The sequence below is a fragment of the Toxorhynchites rutilus genome, chromosome 1 (assembly GCF_029784135.1).
Source record: "Toxorhynchites rutilus septentrionalis strain SRP chromosome 1, ASM2978413v1, whole genome shotgun sequence".
NCBI classification, from domain to species: domain Eukaryota; kingdom Metazoa; phylum Arthropoda; class Insecta; order Diptera; family Culicidae; genus Toxorhynchites; species Toxorhynchites rutilus.
Genome location: NC_073744.1, coordinates 184,835,741 through 184,854,580, shown reverse-complemented (window position 1 = coordinate 184,854,580; position 18,840 = coordinate 184,835,741). Strand labels below are relative to the sequence as shown.

At 39.4% G+C, this 18,840-nt stretch overlaps 2 protein-coding genes across 2 annotated transcripts in view; both read left to right on the top strand.

Annotated features, from left to right (window-relative positions):
- LOC129761936 (CKLF-like MARVEL transmembrane domain-containing protein 4) overlaps window positions 1–17,334 on the top strand; it is a 52,812-nt gene extending 35,478 nt beyond the window's left edge. The window contains exons 2-4 of the mRNA XM_055759794.1: window positions 6,336–6,503; window positions 6,668–6,781; window positions 16,505–17,334. Of these exons, the coding sequence (XP_055615769.1) occupies window positions 6,336–6,503; window positions 6,668–6,781; window positions 16,505–16,585 (363 nt within the window). The 3' untranslated portion in view covers window positions 16,586–17,334. The remainder of the gene's footprint in view (window positions 1–6,335; window positions 6,504–6,667; window positions 6,782–16,504) is intronic.
- Window positions 17,335–17,540: 206 nt separating this feature from the next.
- Window positions 17,541–18,596, top strand: LOC129761935 (uncharacterized). The gene is made up of 2 exons (XM_055759793.1): window positions 17,541–17,959; window positions 18,015–18,596. The coding sequence occupies exons 1-2, from the start codon at window positions 17,789–17,791 to the stop codon at window positions 18,399–18,401; spliced, it is 558 nt and encodes a 185-aa protein (XP_055615768.1). The 5' UTR covers window positions 17,541–17,788; the 3' UTR covers window positions 18,402–18,596.
- Window positions 18,597–18,840: the final 244 nt, after the last annotated feature.

Below are 18,840 nucleotides of genomic sequence, written 5' to 3'. Positions count from 1 at the left end.
TGTTGAGAGGCCATTTCATCCGCCAAAAGTCACTGTTTGATGCGCATTATGGTCTGGTGGAGTCATCGGGCCGTATTTCTTTGAAAATGAGGACGGCGAGACGGTAACTGTGAATACTGAGCGCTATGACCGCATGTTAACCGATTTATTTTTGCCTCAAATTGAAGATATGGATACGGATGACATGTGGTTTCAGCAGGACGGCGCCACGTGCCACACAACACGACCGAACATGGCCATATTGCGAACGAAATTTGAGGGACGTATAATTTCGCGTTTTGGTGATGCCAATTGGCCGTCCAGATCATGCGATTTGAACCCGCTGGACTTTTTTTGGTGGGGTTATGCGAAAGACCGTGTCTATGCCAACTCTCCGCAAATTCTTGAACATTTGAAAGACAACATTCGTGAAGTTATGACCGAGATACCGCCCCATATGTGCCGAAAAGTCATCGAAAATTACCTGTTCCGGATCAAGGTGTGCGAGGAAGCCCTAGGTGGACATTTGAATGATGTTGTATTTCACACATAAACCAAACTTTAATTTGAAATAAAAGTGTTTTATTTCAATTTACTTTCGGAATTTAAAGTTGGAAAACCCTGTATTATACAAATGCTTACCAGTATTTGAGAGTCATGACATTTTCTGTTATTTTTAAGCTCGTTTAATGTAATAAATCGAGACGAAAAAACATGAGTTAGAAATCATTTTTGGGTGTAGTTCGTAATAATGTACCGTATATACATGAACATTATTTCTACCAAAGCCATTAAAAGATACCTTTCAACGATAGTTTTTCCCCTATTTTATATTTTGACACACATGAGTTATAGTGAAAATAGCTGTAGGAATAATTAATAAAAAAAACTAAATCCAATTTTACAAAAATATAAATTTATGTTTAACAATAATAAAGTTGCTTTTGATAAAAATAGTGTTAAGGAAAAATAGCGGTCCGGAATCGATCCATCTATTGGTAGGTTCAGGATATACCCAACTATTCGAGAAAACAGGTAGGGGAAAAGCAGGTTGTTGTTCAAGATATCAAACGGTTTTTATCTATCTATATATAAACACAAACTTCTGCATAACTCGAGAACTAATCAAGCAAATGGAGCCAAATTTGGGATGTGGTGGTTTTTGAGTATGAGAAATGTTTTTATGATGGTATGACATCCCTTCCTCCTCTGGAAAGGAGAGGGGGTTCCATAAAAATAATGCACATGTTCCAATCAAACAAGACAATTGAAAATTTTCGGAAAACTCTGGAGGAAAATGGGAAAATTCGAAAAATTCAATTCGCATGTGTTCTACAATTACATATTGACAAGCGTTGTTAGTCCACTTGATGTTTGCGGTAACGAAATTGATCTTCATTCGAAAATGGAAATGGATTTTAATGTGATACAACACACTCCTATATCTCTTTCTTCTATTTATATAGTTTTCCGGGTCAGCTAGTTAAAAAAATAAAAATAGTACATTTTTCACTAAATTATACCATCATTTGAACAAACAAAAAATTACATCCGAACGGCTACCGGGAGAGAAATTTTTGTTTTATTTATTATTATCAACATTTGACAGATTTATGCATAACAGGCTGTCTTAAATAGCTTCATATGGCCTAAGAATAGGATAATCAAGAAGTATCAATTGGTTTTTAGTTAAATTATCGAAATTCAAGCACCGGTTCATTTTACAACTCCTGTTTGCTATGTTCGCTCTACATGTAGTTTGAATTTTAGAATAAGGCATTAGTCTGCAACTTTGTTAATGAATCGATAAAGAAAATTGCAAAACAGGAAGTGGGTTATATCTATGGTATAACCGCAAGGGTGACGTAGGACTATCGTTGATTTAGAGATCATTTGTTTGAAGTTGAATCTAAATCCATTCTGAATGAATGTGTAAATGAATATTTGGGGGACTTCGAAAACGAGAGCGTTACGTTGGAGGCACAAGGTTCTTCACAAGGATAATCTTCAGAAGATTTCCTGCTAACTTCACTTGATTGAAAACTCACAAAACCAATTGTATTTGGTCGCAGCATCATATGAATAGAAAACATTAAAATAAACTCTTTCGCTTGAATGTAATTCTCAATTCCAAGGGGAACTGGCAGATTATTTTTCAGCAACGATCATTTCTTTCCAGGTTTCTTCTCGATAACCAGCAAATGAAAAGAGTTGCGCGCGTGCATGTGTGTGTGTGGCGGCTGCTTCGATGTCTTCCCGGGGAACCGTTTTTCGATGCTGATACTCTCCTGGTCACCTTCTCTTCTCCTTCTGATCGATCGGCTTTTCTGCGCTCCCTCACAGTTAAAACAAACTGATTGCGTTTCAGGTCAGGTCAGGCCAGGTAATGAATCCTTCGATCCCTCGATCCTTCGCCGTTCAGCTCGTTCAGCTCGTCCAGCTAGTTCAGCTCGTTCAGTAACGATGTTGTCTTGTCGATGTCCTCACGGAAAATGAATGCGTTTCATGATGATGATGTTGGATTAAAGAGGCTTTAAACTTTTCAGTTCATTCGCCTCTAATCGAATGCGTTTCACCACCAGAATATCGTTTCACCACCAGAATATCGTTTCACCACCAGAATAAATGCTTTTTGTGCGCGATTGAATCGAGAGAAGGTATGGTTTACGATAGCAATTTGGAAGGCAAACTAGAGGGGAATGAACTCTCTGAGTTTGAAACTTTCGGAGACTGAGCAATAATCGATTGAAAATTATATAATTTTCGCGAAACGAAACATTTTCCGTTGCATACGCATACAATATTGGATACGAAAATATCCTACTGATGGGGAAGAATAACCTTCAGAAGCTTTCCTGCTAATTACACTTGGTTGAAAAATTACAAAATCAAATGTATTTGGTCGCTGTGTTATATGGTTAGAAAACATTAAAATAAACTCTTTCACATGAATGTAGTTTTTTAATTCCCAGGGGAACTGGCAGATTATTTTTCAGCAACGATTAGATTTTTCCAGATTTTCCTCGATACTTGAAGCCCACCGGTGGTTAATGATAACTCGATAACCACCTGTTAATAGCACTTGATTAAACAATATTTGGTCACAGTGTTACATGAATAGAAAACATTAAAGTAAACTCTTTCGCATGAATGTATTTTTCAATTCCTACGGGAACTGGCAGATTATTTTTCAGCAACGATTAGATTTTTCCATTCCATTCCTTCTTTAAGCGTGATTCATTCTGCTTCGGATCAACGGAACAGTATGATAATCATTTCATACAAAAGATAAAATGTCCAAGAGTTATATCATTGCTATTTATTGACTCGAAAAATTGTTTCAATAGCTTAATGATAGCTTCGAAAACAGGTTATTGAAATCATACGTATCCGTATGTAGCGCGCCCACTTGGAAGCCCATTAATCCTATTGGAATGTGAGATGGGGAAGCTCATACTCACGTCTATGCATTATGCTGTACTCTTCCAATTAATTTCGTTTTTGCAGGCCGAACTGAAAAATTTTCAGTTGAGTTAACTGTACTGTAAAAGAAGTAATGCTTTTGAATCCGGACACTGCATTACATTCAAAATCATACCACAGCCATAACATTTTTTTTCATGTTCAATTTATGCGATTAATAGTTACTAATATAGTTACTGATAGTTACTTGATACTTACTAATCAATCGTATTAATTCAGCATGCACGAAATGTTGTGTCTGCGGTATGATATTGAATGTAACACAAAGTGTCCGGATTCAAATACATTACTGTATAATTACTTCGATGTTATTCTTTTCTCTCTCAGGCTAAGCTAAGAATATAATAAAGAGGGTGGGGTTTACATTCAAGTCTGTTATGGTATATAATATCACGCTTCCTTTGCTTTCGTTCATTTCTTACTCTACTCTCGCACCGTGAGGACTTGTTTGTTTGGGACCAAGAAGACAGCTCGTTAGTCTTTCGGTGGTAAGGCACCATGAAAGCAGCTCGGATAAGCGCACCAGCCGCAGAAAGCGTGAAGAAGCCACATCGCTATCGACCGGGAACTTTAAGTGAAATTCGTCGCTTTCAGAGGTCGAACAAACTGCTGATCCGCAAGCTACCTTTGCAGCGTTTGGTTTGTGGAATTGCCCGGAACTTCAAAACCGACTTGCTCGTCAAACTTCGCGGTTATGGTACTGCAGGAGGCCTATTCGAAGATACCAATTTGTGTGCTATCCACGCAAAGCGCGTCACATTATGCCCAAGGATGTCCTTGGCCCATCGTATCCGAGGAGAGCGTGCTATTAGCTTAGCATATAATCAGCAGCCCTTTTCAGGGCTCCTAATTTGATGTATTAGAGTTCAGGAAAGTTTTTTGCGGGCCGAACTGAAGGGAGCATTTAGCGAAAATCGTGTTGTCGATGACAATTCGATACCGATAGGTGCCATGGATATGGATTTTGATAGTGAAGAATATGAAATACATGACATGATGCAGTGAATATTTCCCCATATCGAAGAAATCACTTTGATGAAACTGCATTATAAAGTTATTTGTGTACTAATGGCGCAATCTATAGTCGATTCTAATTTGCGCTGGGTATTTCCTCGGAGGATTCGATTCCTCCTTTGAGCGTTATTAATCTGTTTCCGGCAAAAGGAAGTACTATGATAATCACATTATTCGGAAGATAAAATGAAGATGTTTTCTGCTAATTTCCTTCAACCTTCAAACATCTCTTTCTCCCGTTTGTCGTTTTTGCGTTCGCTAATCCTTTCTCACAACACCCATTTCTCGTTTGAGAAACTGTTGAGTAAACATCGTTTGCCAGTGCGCGTAGAGCGGGAATTCCTAAAGATTCATTGCACCTCTAATAAATTGCCGAAAGACGTGGTCTTACGTTGATCGCAATTGATTGAAAAATCCAAAACGAAATGTATTTGGTCGCAGCAATATATGAGTAGGATGCAAATAATCGCTCGAAAATGACATGATTTTCGCGATGTGTAACATTTTCCGTTTTTCATGTTATGCATCCAATATTGGATACGAAAATTATCTACTGATGGGGAAAAATAATATTCAGAAACTTTCCTGTCAATTGCGATTGATTGAAAAATCACAAAACCAAATGTATTTGGTTGCAGTGTTGTATGAATAGAAAACATTAAAATAAACTCTTTCGCATGAATGTATTTTTCAATTCCCAGGGGAACTGGTACGCGGAACGAGGGTTCCGCGCGTGTATGTATGTGTGGCGGCTGCTCCGATGTTTCAAGCGGAACCGTGGCATCACTCTCCTTCTGGTGGATTCCCTTCTGGCCTAAGGTGCACAAACAGGCTCTTGGTGACACCGTTCATCAGCGCTTTCATGATAAACGAAGAGCTTCACAACAACAGCGACAACATGCTCCAATCGCTGTTCAATTATAACTGAGTGGGTTTACGAGCGGCGCTCGCTTATATACCGATTGGTGATTTCAATAGCCTGTTTTGAAACCAATTTTAAGGCTATTGAAACAAGTTTTTAGATGAAAAAGTAACAAGTATATAACGCGTAGACATTTTATCTTTCGAATGAAGTGTTTATCATACCATTTCGTTCAGTTGTTTAAGAGCTATTAACGCTCAAAATCTCGGTGTCCGGCGTAACGCTTTCGTTTTCGAAACTTTGATTTTACACCCCGGTATAGAAATGAAAGACGTAGTCCTACGTCAAAAAAAAAAACTAATAATTCGACAAACCTGACATCACTATGTGGACGTGATTCACTTCACGAGTCTCAAAGCACTTCTAGTGAAAAATAAACAGGTGCCTATTTATCTCCCTCATAATCGCCACCTACATTCAGCTATCCGTCAACCCGATGGGCTTATCTTGCACTTAAAGCATCGATAGACTGAAAAAACGATGAGTTGGCGGCTATATCTAATCGCACCAACCCTTATCGATGGCATCCGAACGTCTTCCGAAGTCCTGTGATTTCAAAAGTATAAACACTGCCACCGTTATGTTGCGCTCCGCGTGGACGGCTCGGATATGCTCTGCTGCCACCCAATTTGTATGTGGGATGCCTTGAATTGGTGTTGCGGTGTTCTCCATACTCGTTGGTAGACAGCTGTTCAAGCGAGATATCCCCCTTTGCCACCTCTTCAACCGAGTGGCCAAGTGGGATAAAGCTATCCGATTCAATCGTGAACGGTGGTTTTATGTTAATCTACTGCTATATCGGAACTGGTTATTCTGCACGACATCCGACATCCACACATTCTGTTGAGCAAGTCGCGGCAACGCGAAAGCTTGCGAAATGTTTGTACGTCGTATTCTCATATTCCTCTCTGTTTTTGTTTTCCCCGCAATCACACAGATACTGGGCATCATCTGCATGGCCTGTGCGTCCCCCGCCCTAATCGGTGCCACCCACTGGTTCCTGTTTGTCGTCATCACCTCGTTCATCGCCACCGTCCTCTGGAGCTTCGTCTATCTGCTCGGCATTCGGGAGGTGCTAAATCTGCCAATCAACTGGATTCTGACGGTAAGTCACGCCAACCGAGCTCAGTTTTGCTTGCGGGGTCGGTTCAGTCGAGCGTGATTCCCCGGCGCTCCTCGTCGCGGAGTGATGGGGAGTTCCATGATTGGCGCAGCCGCACTCATTGATTTTTAATATCCGTTTGTTTTTTTTTTGTATTTTGGTTGCAGGAGCTGCTCAACACTGGCATTGCGACGTTCCTCTACTTCATCGCGTTCGTAGTGCAGCTGGCGGCGTGGTCCAACCTTTCCGGCCACGGAAGGTCTTCGAACATTGCTGGAGGAGTAAGTATTGTTGATGGGGAAGGGTGATGGCAGTTCGTTGAACTTAATTAGGATTATTTCATGACAATTAGTACGATCTGGATGCCAACTTCTAAAGAAAAAGAAATTCACACAGATGGTTAAACTGGTTAGACTTTGTCATAGTGTACATTCAATGATCTTTTATTCACTCGAATGATTTTTTTTGATTATCAATCAAGGATAGAAACTAAAATAGAAGACAGTAAAAAGTTAAGTTGAGCTCCAAATCGGAGAAGCCAGAGGACTCAAAATCTCCTACAAACTCAACAATTCAAATTTAAAGCTTTTAAAATTTAAGGATACTTGAAAACTTTAAGTTTTTAAAGTTGAAAAATATAATTATTAATCAGGTAAAAATTAAAAAAAAATATACTGAAGTCGCTTTTTACGCGACTTTTTTTACGCGGTTTTTGGAATTTACGCGGATTTCGGAGTTTACGCGTTTTTTTACGCGGATTTCGGAATTTACGAGTTTTTTTTACGCACGCATTAACGTCGTAAAATTCAATGTGCTAATTGATGTGACTTTTCCCGAAACAATTTAGTATTGTATGAAAAATAAAAGAAGATACAGATAGCAGAATTGTAGCATGCAAAAAAATTCAGGTAATCTGTTGTTAGAATATGAGTTACATTTTAAACGAATAATTCAATTCATTTTTACACGGATTTTGAAAATTACCCGGTTTATTTTTACGCGGATTTTGGAATTTACGCGGATTTCGGAATTTACGCGGTTTTTGTTTACGCGACACGTGCCCCATGCGTAAAAAGCGACTCCAGTGTATATATAAATATCTGAAACTACGCTGTTATTTTATATAAGTCGCTTGTTAATAACTTCGGATATTATTTTATAATCCTGTGAAATTTTAGAAATAACTGTTTAGTAGAATGGTTTGATCGTCCTGAAATGGTTTTTTTATCGCAGAATCAGTTGACGATAATTGATTGATGATTCATTCTTGCCCTCGCAGAACAATACACTAGCTGATCGTATGTCGCAATTTGTTTCATGACAATGCATTGAAAATTTACCCCGAACGCTATTCCGGTGACCTTTTTCGCAATTGACATAGACTCAGCTACAGTCGATTATATACTTGATATACCAGCACCATTATTCCACATCTCATAACTACATCAATATAACTTTGGCACCGCGTGAAAACAACAACAACGACAATACTTCAAGTATCAAATATCATGCTATATGTTATTTAGTATTGCCTCAGTGGAATCGCACCTTTCCTTTGTTCACAGAGAATTTAAATCTTACGATTTCCCCTTCGTTGCTCGTCGATAAGTTACTCGTTATTGACAGCTCTGTTCGGGAAACACACAAATCCGCAGAACAAATGTATGGAAAAATGGAAACGCTTATAGTTTTCATGAATTTTAACCACTTACGCACCAGGGGATTATGATGTATAGAATATCAAACAAATCTTGGGGAAACTCTGATTTGTTTGGTATGTACATCGCCAAAATCCGTTTGCGGCAAAAATAGTTATTAACGTTAACTTTATTTCATAAAAAAACGTGACCTGTTTTCTGATTTGGCACCCTTAATGAAAGACGTAGTTCTATGTCAAAAATCTTCCAAGTTTCACTGGCTCATGCGTGTAGTACTTTCGAGCCAAAACAAGAAAAGTTCAATAATTCTGACATAACATCGTTAATTACTTGGAACACAGTCAGCCCAATTTGCTCAAATTTAAAAATTCTCAAATGAAAAAACCTCAAATCTCGTAATCCAACTCCGAATCAAACCCAAAATCTGAAAATATCAAAAACTAAGAATAGATATTCTATATCTTGAGCTTGAGCTTGGGTAGACTGTACAATTCGTAGTTGCTCTTCGTGATTGACCTAAACCAGCGAAATCGCACAAAGAACACACTGAATAGCGTTTGGGAGTAGCAAACCACTCTCATTGTACAAGTTCCGGTGCTACGAGCTTTAAATGGTCAATAACGACGCCGGCCACGTCCTTACAGTCCTACCAGGGGAAGGGAAGGAATGTTAGTATGATATTCGCTGCCTGAAGGCCAGAAGGGTCGCCACTATAGCGTGGTTCCCTAGCGTTTATCGAGGAAGGGATAGTTGTTAGTGGGAAGGGATAAAAATCAGGATTCACTGCAGTAAGTGGTGTGATTCTGTGCACATGGTTTCCAAACATTCGACGAAACAAAATTGAATGTATTTCATAACATGGCAACCCTCGATATGTCATGATTCGTTGGGGTCGAACTTTTTTGCTCAACTTTTCAATCTTTTTCATCTGTTCTTTTTCTTCCAAAAATGCCATTTTTTCCAAATTTTCTGTTCTAAAAATCTGTACCATCGAAAATGTTCATTGTGGAGAAAAATCAGTTTCAGCTGCATGAAAAAATACTGATTTGATTACTACAAATATTTACATACTAACTGTGCTATCTTTTGAATAGATAATCGAGCCAAACAGTATTAACACTCCAATTATTCTCACTTCATATTCCATCTATTAACCTCGAGTAAGCCGCGGGTCAAAGTTTGAAGCTATGTTGTTTCAGTACCTTTCAATCATTCTCCCCAATTGGGACAGCTACAGCTCTTAGTTAATCTTTAACAAGGTCGTGTAATTATAACATTACAAAAGAAAACCTTTTTAAGATCAATTAAGAGGGTTTTGAGACTGGCCATGTGTACTTGGTTCACTCTAACTCTGACTGAACAATTTGATGATGAAATCATATAATTTATTCAGCACGCATTCGAAATGGATTTTAAACAGTAGAGCTTCTTCCACTAAACCTATACAATGAAAACAACCGATTCTATGGCTTGAAACAGTAGTTTACTTAACAAAAATAATCGATTAACAACAATCGTTCGCTAACTGGTCCTGGTTTAACTGGTCCGCGTTTTAACTGGGCGAACGAAACAATTCATTGAAGTTCCCCTCGATTTTATTTAACGTTTAACTTGCCGGACCAGTTAAAACGCAAATGTCGATGACTGGTCTTCCCTTTTCACCCAGTTAGTGAATGTTTACTGTACATGAAACTGTGCAATTCTAGATTTTTATAAAAAACTAAAATTGGGTTATATCTTTGATATAACCGCAAAGGGGACGTAGGACTGACGTTGACTTAGCAACAAATAAGCATATAAATCTCAGACATTTCATCTCTTAGACATACCACTTCGTTTAGCCGGAAAAGAATTATTAACGCTTAAAGCGGGCATCGATTCCTCCTCGGAAATACCCAGCGCAAATAGTACCCACTCCCCAAGCCCCGACAACTGGAATAATCGTTGATCCAGAGAAGGATTATTAACACTTGAGAAGGAATGGATTCCTCCTAGAAATGACACAGTAAAAATAAGGCCTCCTTCCCAACATTTTCAACTTCTCAATAACGACGATCGATTGCAACATTCATAAACAAATAATGATATGTAATATAATATCCACTACACCATATCATATCGTGTTCATCACTATTAAATCCATAGTCAATGGCACCCATCGATAGCTCGGTTTTCGCTAAATGGTCCGACTGCAGAGGAGAAATGGAATAGAAAAGCGACAAATGGGAGAAAGAGATGTTGGAAGTTGAAAGGAGATTGGCAGAAAACTTCTGCATTTTATCATTTGAATAATGTGATTATCATACAACGTCGTTTTGCCAGAAAGAGATTATTAATGCTCAAAGGAAGATTCGAGTCCTCCGAGGAAATATCCAGCGCAAATTAGAATCGACTATCGATTGCGGCATTCGTACACAAATAATTTTATATCACAAACTATCACAAATTTCGTATTCTTCATTATCAAATCCATAGTCAATGGCACTCATCTGTATCGAATTATCATCGACACCACGATTTTTTCTAAATACTCCTTTCAGTTCGGCCTGCAAAACTTTCCTGAACTCTAGTCCATCAAATTTGGTGTACCTGAAAAAGGGCCGTTGATTATATGCTAAGGTTATAGCACACTCTCCTCGGATACGACGGGCCAGCTGAATGTCATTGGGCATGATGTGACGCGTTTTGCATGGATAGCAAACAAATTGGTATCTTCGAATATGCCTCCTACAGTGACATAACCGCGGTCCTGGGCAATTCCACGAACCAAACGCTGCAAAGGTAGCTTGCGGATCAGCAATTCGGTCGACTTCTGATAGCGACGAATTTCACGCAAAGAGATGGTTCCCGGTCGGTATCGATGTGGCTTCTTCACACTTCCTGCGGCTGATGCGCTTTTCCGAGTTGCTTTACCACCGGTAGATTTACGAGCTGTCTGGTTGGTCCCGATGAAACGAGTCCTCACGGTGCGAGAGTAGAGGTAGAAATGAACGAAAGCAAAAGAAGCGTCATATTATAAACCATAACAGTATAGAATGTAAACCCCACCCCCTTCATTACATTCGTAGCTTACCCTGAGAGAGAAACGAATAACATCGAAGTAAGTAAGTATGTTATGCATCCAATATTGGATACGAAAATTTTCTACTGATGGGGAAAAATAATATTCAGAAGCTTTCCTGTTAATTGCAATTCCTGTTGATTGCAATTGATTGAATAATCACAAAAACAAATGTATTTGGTTGCAGTGCTGTATGGATAGAAAAAAGACGGGTGGGTAATGTCGGGGACATAACCGGAGTGACGTAGGACTATACAAAGGGGACAGCTTTTGTTAAATATATATTTTAAATATATTGTTTTATTTTCTTCTCCTACGTGAATACCTACCTATCTACCTGAAAAATGGATTAGTTTGCTGTTTACTCTTTATGAATATGTTGATGGTTCTGAAAAGAACCTTTGGTGTTGTGTTTTTGTTATCACTCGATATTCCCATCTTGTTCGGTTAAACATTCCTGTTTAGCTGTTGCGTTTACCACTCGCCACAGTTTTCACAGTTGGAAAATTTCTTCCCATCCAGCTTGTGACATATTGTTCAGTAAATTACATTTAATGCGACGTGCCGGAGAAACACTTTGCCACTCACTGAAACTAATTGTTGTCTTGATGAGCGCCGAACCGAAGCTGCTCTGTTCTTGATGCGGGTTTTCTGATTGTCGTGAGCAGCTTTACAAGCGAACTCGAGCACTCCGAGGGCCGAAACTCTATAATCGCTGTTAGGTATACTGGTGCTCCGGCACCAATCCGTTCGGCCTAGTTACCCTTGCGGAGCAATCAGTGAATGCGACCAACAGGGAACTGGAGACCTGCACGGTTCGAGTGAGACTTTGCCTTTCCCTTAACTTGTCCTCCTTTGTTACGTCCACGATGCCGATGCCGTACCACCACACGGGCTTACGGTTTGAAAGAAAATAAGATATTTTTTTGGGGTCCGCGTGTTTTATACTTTAGCGGTACACACTCACAGGATAGAGACAAATCGGCAGACTCAGCCAGAGGGGCGAGTCCAACGAGACGAACGAATGAGCGTTAAAAGGGAGCGATGGCAAAAAAATACTTTCATTACGATTTGTTCCCTCGTTGGATTCACATGCAGGCTAAAAAGGGTCCTTTTCATGATCCCAAATTATCTTCAATCTAAAGAGTTTATTGTTTTGTTATCACTCGATATCCCCATCTTGTTCGGCTAAACCTTTCTGTTTAGCTATTGCATTTGCCACTCACCACAGCTTTCACAGTTGGAAAATTTCTTCCCATCCAGCTTGTGACATATTTTACAGTAAATTACATTCAATGGCACGTCGCATTACCACCACTCAGTATCGGATTGGAGGTAATTTCAACCTGTAATTGAATATTTGCGATGACAGTGGTACAGTGTCGACTTTCAATGTGGGTTCATAATTTGGACCCCGAACTCTATGTTTACAAAAATGTCCAACTAAATATGTCGCATTGCAGGTCCGTCCAATTAGCTAAATGTCGAGATAAGTGTAAATTACTGTACTTTCAATCTAGAAGCAATTTAAGAATTGGTGAAAATTAATAAGCTCAGAACAACTGCCAAATTCACATACTCATCATATCCTGGCAAACAAATTATGAAAAAATCAATTTGTGTTTTATTATTATTTTGGATATTGTTTTAGAAAGCATTGAACTGTATTTCCTAAACTCTTTTTTGGAAGGTTTAATGGCCCTGAAAAGCGCCTTGTTTTATGGAATGGTTCCTATTTAGAAAACTTAGTACTCGTGGTTTTGAAAAAAACCATTTCGAACGCCCTCGATGCCGCCTTGTTCTGGATTTGCCACCAAAGCAGTTTGTACGAAGAACAAACGTTTTTCTTCTGCTACCTGCTACCGTTTTGCGATTGCGTTTGCGTCCGCCTGTTGTTGTCTTGATGCCCACCGAACCAAAGCGCAAGCAGTTTTGCCAGCCAACTCGATCACTTCGGCAGCCGGCGAAGAACTCTATAACGGCGGCTAGGTGGACTGGTGCACTGGTAATAACGCGCCCGGCCTAGCTACCCTTGCGGAGCAATTGGCGAATACACCTACGGGAAACTGCAGTCCAAAATGGTTCGAGCGGAATTTTGCCTTTACCTTCACTTCTCCTCCTTTGCCATGTCCAGACATGGCTGCTTGTGTTAGTTTGTTGATGTGTTGTGATGCGAACCGATGTGGTGTACGGTTTGAATGAGAATGATCGTTTCGGCAGCGGAGCGGGGATTTTTAAGCTGACTGGTTGGCTCGAGAATTACGCATGTGTGAGACTGCGACCAATGTTCCGTTCATTTTTTTCTTTTTCCTTTCCAATCGTGCTTCATTCTATTTCGCTGCTGCTCTGGTTGCCCGTTTTGGTCGGTACGATTTGAGGAGCACAAAATGGACCAATCAAAAATGGGCACATAGTGCATTTTGACAATGCTTGATATTTCACAATTATTCAATTATTTATCTCGAGAAAAATGAAATGTTATTCGTTATGATAGATGCGTAGATATATTTCCTATCAATTGATGCAAAAAACTTTGCGATCTATTGAGAAATGCTCGAGTTATAAGCGTTCCAAATCTTGCATTTTTTCCTACTTGTTCAGTGCCTAGATTTCCATTTCACCCCCTATATCTTCCGGTTAGACGTAGTCCTACGTCAACATTAAAATAAACTCTTTCGCATGAATGTATTTTTCAATTCCCAGGGTACTGGCACATTATTTTTCGGCAACGATGATAGCAACGAGGGTTCCGCGCGAGTATGTGTGTGTGGCGGTTGCTCCGATGTTTCAAGCGGAACGGTGGCATCACTCTCCTCCTGATGGATTCCCTTCTGGCCTAAGGTGCACAAACAGGCTCTTGGTGACACCGTCCATCAGCGCTTTCAAGATAAACGAAGTTAGCTTCACCACAACAGCGACAACATGCTCCAATCGCAGTTCAATTATAACTGAGTGGGTTTCCGAGCGGCGCTCGCTTATATACCGATTGGTGATTTCAATAGCCTGTTTTGAAAGCAATTTGAAGGCTATTGAAACAAGTTTTTGGATGAAAAAGTAACAAGTATATAATGCGTAGACATTTTATCTTTCGAATGAAGTGTTTATCATACCATTTCGTTCAGTTGTTTAAGAGCTATTAATGCTCAAAATCTCGGTCTCCGGCGTAACGCTTTCGTTTTCTAAACTTTGATTTTACACCCCGGTATAGAAATGAAAGACGTAGTCCAACGTCAAAACATGTTTCAACGACAACGGGTTAGTGTGATTTTGAAGAAGAGTACTTGCAGTCAATGAAAAACCACGGATAGATTAGGAATCGATTATGAAAAGTTTAGTATTTACTATTTTTTACTCTCTGACACTTGGTTCACTTTGTCTGAACAAGATATAATAATATATTCGATCAACTTTTGAACTATGAATTGTCTGAAAGCATATACATTGTTTTCAATAGGAGCTTTTTTACCGTGTTTATTAAAGGACGAAAGGAAGAATCTTCTGATGCGGAGAAATCCAATATTTGATTTGAAATTCCTTTCATTTTCTGGTTGGCAGAAAAACGTGATTTCTCTCTAGTCACTATGGTCGTAGGCACTTGGTTCGCTCTGACTGCATACTATTATTAGTTTTCGCTGATTAGTCGAAATAAATTTATGCCATAAACCTGGCTGTTAGTAACATAAGTGTGACCTGATAAAAGTAGGTTGTAGATTGACAATTTCTTGATTGTTTGCTAGTATTAACTGATTTTTCCGGATTTTGTGACATAGTCCGGTTTGACTGAATATCGATCAAGTGGTCTCATCACGAGGTGTTAATGAAAAATTGATAAAACTTATCCATTTTTTTAATGCAAACGTTAAAATCTGGAAAGTCGATCTAGTGAGTTCTTAATGATTATTAAAAAATGAGTGGGTTATATCTATGATATAACCGCAAGGTTCACGTGGAACTACCTTAGCTTAGCAATCATTCGTTTGTATTGATTAAATTCTTGATTGAATGAAACAGTTTCCAAATTCAATTGAGTTCAATATATTTGCTCTGAGTGAAAAAAATGAACAAATGCCGTGTAAAGTCAATTCATTTATTGTGATTGATTGTTCTTCGTTACAAGTAAATTTAATGACGGACCTTTTACGTTTGGTATGTTGACTAGAACAAAATATATGTACGGAAGAATTATCAAACGTTTGATGAACCAGCCTAAGGCTGAAAATCTTTCCAATAAAGACAAAAAAAAAATAATAAAACGATTATTTTATTTTACATTTTCCTCTCAAGTTTACATCCCAAAAGTGTACATACTTCTCGAATCTCGAATTTGCTTGAAACTGGGAAGTTCATTCGCTTCTAGTGGCTGCACGATTTTCCCAGGTTCCTAAGTTAAGAAGATCATGTAGGACAGACATATTCCACTCTGCACAAAGGCAAGCGAGGACAAAAGTACTCGCAGTTTGCATTTATTTGCAGAGCCGATTTCCCCAGAAACCTCGGTTTTGAAGTCTGTGTTAGGGAAACACATTTCAATCGGAACAAAAATACCCCCGATTTGTATGAATTCGCAATGCCGATTTCCCCACGCTTCATGGATTTGAAGTCTGTGTTAGGGAAACACATTCCAGTCGGAACAAAAATACCCTTGCATGCATGAATTTGAAATACCGATTTCTCCAGGCACCTTGGTTTAGAAATCTCTATTAGGGAACACATTTCGGTGGGAACAAAAGCTCCCCCTACTTTCGTGTGTTCTTTTTCTTCTTTTTGGCTTTAAGAGGGTTTAAACTTTTCAGTTCACTCGCCTCTAGGCTCTTTCGTGTGTTTGCAATGCCGATTTCGCTGCTTGGTTTTAAAGTCTGTGTTAGGGAACATTTTTCGATGAGAACAAAAGTCCCCCTACTTTCATGTATTTGCAATGCCGATTTCCCCAAGGCTGCTTGGTTTTGATGGCTGTGTTAGGGAAACCGTAAATCGGGCCAATCAAAACGATGCAGTTAGGGCGTTTAGATAACGCCTAATATTTTACAGTTATTCAATTGTTTATCTAATGAAAAACAACATTTTATTAGTTGCGATAGATGCGTAGAAATATTCCCTATCAAGTGATGCAAACATCTCTCCTATCCAGTACGAAATGTTCGAGCTATAAGCATTCGAAATCTTTCATTTTTTCCTGCATGTTCTGTGTTTAGGTTTTCATTTTACCCTCCATATATTCCGGTTAGACGTAGTCCCACGTCAAAAAAACTACATCAATCACTAATTCGTTTCTTTCTAAATTCCAGGTTTTCGGTCTGTTCAACTTTTTGGTGTACGCGGCTGGAACCTACTTCCTCTACGTGGAGCATAAGTCGAGTAGCGTATAATCATTGGTCAAATGAGGTCCCAGAAGCAAAACAAAAGAAAACCGATGCAGAGTACACAACAGATATGATGTGTTCGAATATAATCCGACCAAATGAAAAGTTGACTAATTGATTTCCAGAGGAAACCATTCTCTCGAATAAGTATGGTAGAAGAAAAAAACCAACTTCCAGTGAAAAAACGCATTTCGGACTTAAACGAAAACAGTCGCATTTGTAGTATCTTTAGAGGCTTCAAACATTTCTTCCCGCTTTTGTTTTTGTTATTAATCATTACGTACTTTTTTGTTATACCGATTGTAGGTTTGAACAATTCAGCGCCTGTAATTAACACTCGAATATTCGCGCGCACTCAAAGACAACTGAAAGCCAAAAGAAAAACAGAAGATATTTATCCATTGACATCTCCCAATAAGCAAAAAAATAAAAAAAAAACCTTTGATAGCGAACAATAATGACCAACTAATAACAGTTCGAAGCACAAACAAATCAAAAGAAAAAAGAACGAAACAAAATGCCATTAATTTACTTACCGAAGATTACTTTCAGTTGATTTTAAAATGAAAAACAAATTGGAATTCGATGAATTTTAGGTATAAGAAGACGAGAGAGGCGAATAACGGTTTCGAATATTTTCGAATGTAATTTGATAACAATCCAACAAACGTAATCAATCGAAGTGGAAGAGGGTAGGAAAACCACGTTACACGCTAGTTTTAACGGAAATAAAATATTGTTTATGTTGCCAATAAGCCGCCACGGTCCGTTTGTCTGTGATCGGAATCAAATGAGAATTTTCCTTTGGCTGCGGTCTACTTCTCAGTCTTTTCCCCGGCAAAAAAAAAAATGAGCAGACTGTGACCTCACTTACTACTTCCACAAACTCACGAACACCTTATCGCAAATGATCGCGTGCGAATGTGATAAAGAACAACAACGCGGTTTTGGTGTGCTGTTGGCCAACAGGGTGGGGAATAATCGATTCGTTTATATCGCGCACCCCCTCACCACCATCCCCATTCTAAGAACACCAAACAAAGCGCGCTGTTTGCGGCAATCCAATGCAAACAGTCCGCTCGCGAAGTCCAGCGCAAATTTTGGCGCGCTCCAATCGCAGCTAGACGTCGTATTCCTTTTGGGAAAGTTTTTACGCGTTAGAATTGCCGTGAATCAGAAGTGCACTGCAGCTCACACGTCTTGGATGCAATGGATAAAGCCGGAGAACCGGGAAACGATAAAAAGCCAGCCGATACAGCGCTAGGCGCGGTTGTGTTCGTATCGGGTGACCCTGAACAGGAGTCACCCAAGAAACTCTCAATTGTTGTTAATTGGAAGAAGCTGATAAGCCTCCAAGTGGTGCTTATGTTGGGTCAAGTGGTAAGTGAATCCCCTCCGCAATTATTCTTCCTCAAACAATAAGGTTTACTTACAGATCATCGGAATCACCATTCTCGCGGCGATTTCAACGGAGCCCTTCTGGAAACATTCCTCGACCGAGTGGAAAGCGCTCATTTTTGTGACCTACAATGCCACCGCCGTGACCGTGTTGCGACTGATTGATGCTATCGTCGGAGGTCAGCCTGTGCGAAGGTTGTTCGTGCTGCCAGACGGGGACAGGCTGGAGCTGTGGTTTGTTGGGCTGGTGGCGTTCTTGCTGCACCTGTTTTCTTTCTTTGTTACTGGATCTAGCCTAGTGGCGACCATCGGTGGATATGTGGCTGCCGTGTTGTACTTCGCCGATTGGTGTCGAATGCATCGGGTCAGGGCGAGTGGATCTGCGGGAGCACAGGGGAACCCAGTTGTGGTTGGTTCTACCTGAAGTGGATGCTGAACGCAAAGGAAATGGAACAAAACACGTGTTTGGAAGATTATTTGCACAACTAAGACGTAAAAGTAACACTTTCCCATGTTTTTATATGCATTGTGGTTAAACCTCGTCTTTTGATGTATAACGTCTGTACTTCTACATATTATTCAACCAATAAATAAACTTCAATGTGATTTTTACGCACTTGATTTCGTGATAGCATTAAATTCGGGAAACTGGGGAATTCAAAACATTAACTATTTACCGGAATGATTAAGAAAATGGACTTTGAATATTCAGCTGCCACTAAGTTGCATAGAAAAGAAAACTTCGGTTTGAATTATTTTCTATTCACCGCCTGCTTCATTGATTCGCGACCCGAGCGACATCTAGCACATCTTGTATTTAAATTTTCAAAAGCATCATCGTCAACTGTGTCTCGTGTTTAGCG

Excerpts from the sequence above, each read along its gene's own strand:
- LOC129761935 (XM_055759793.1), top strand. The coding sequence starts at position 17,789 with ATGGATAAAGCCGGAGAACCGGGAAACGATAAAAAGCCAGCCGATACA. Across the intron at positions 17,960-18,014 it reads TGCTTATGTTGGGTCAAGTG|ATCATCGGAATCACCATTCT; the intron begins GTAAGTGAATCC and ends GTTTACTTACAG.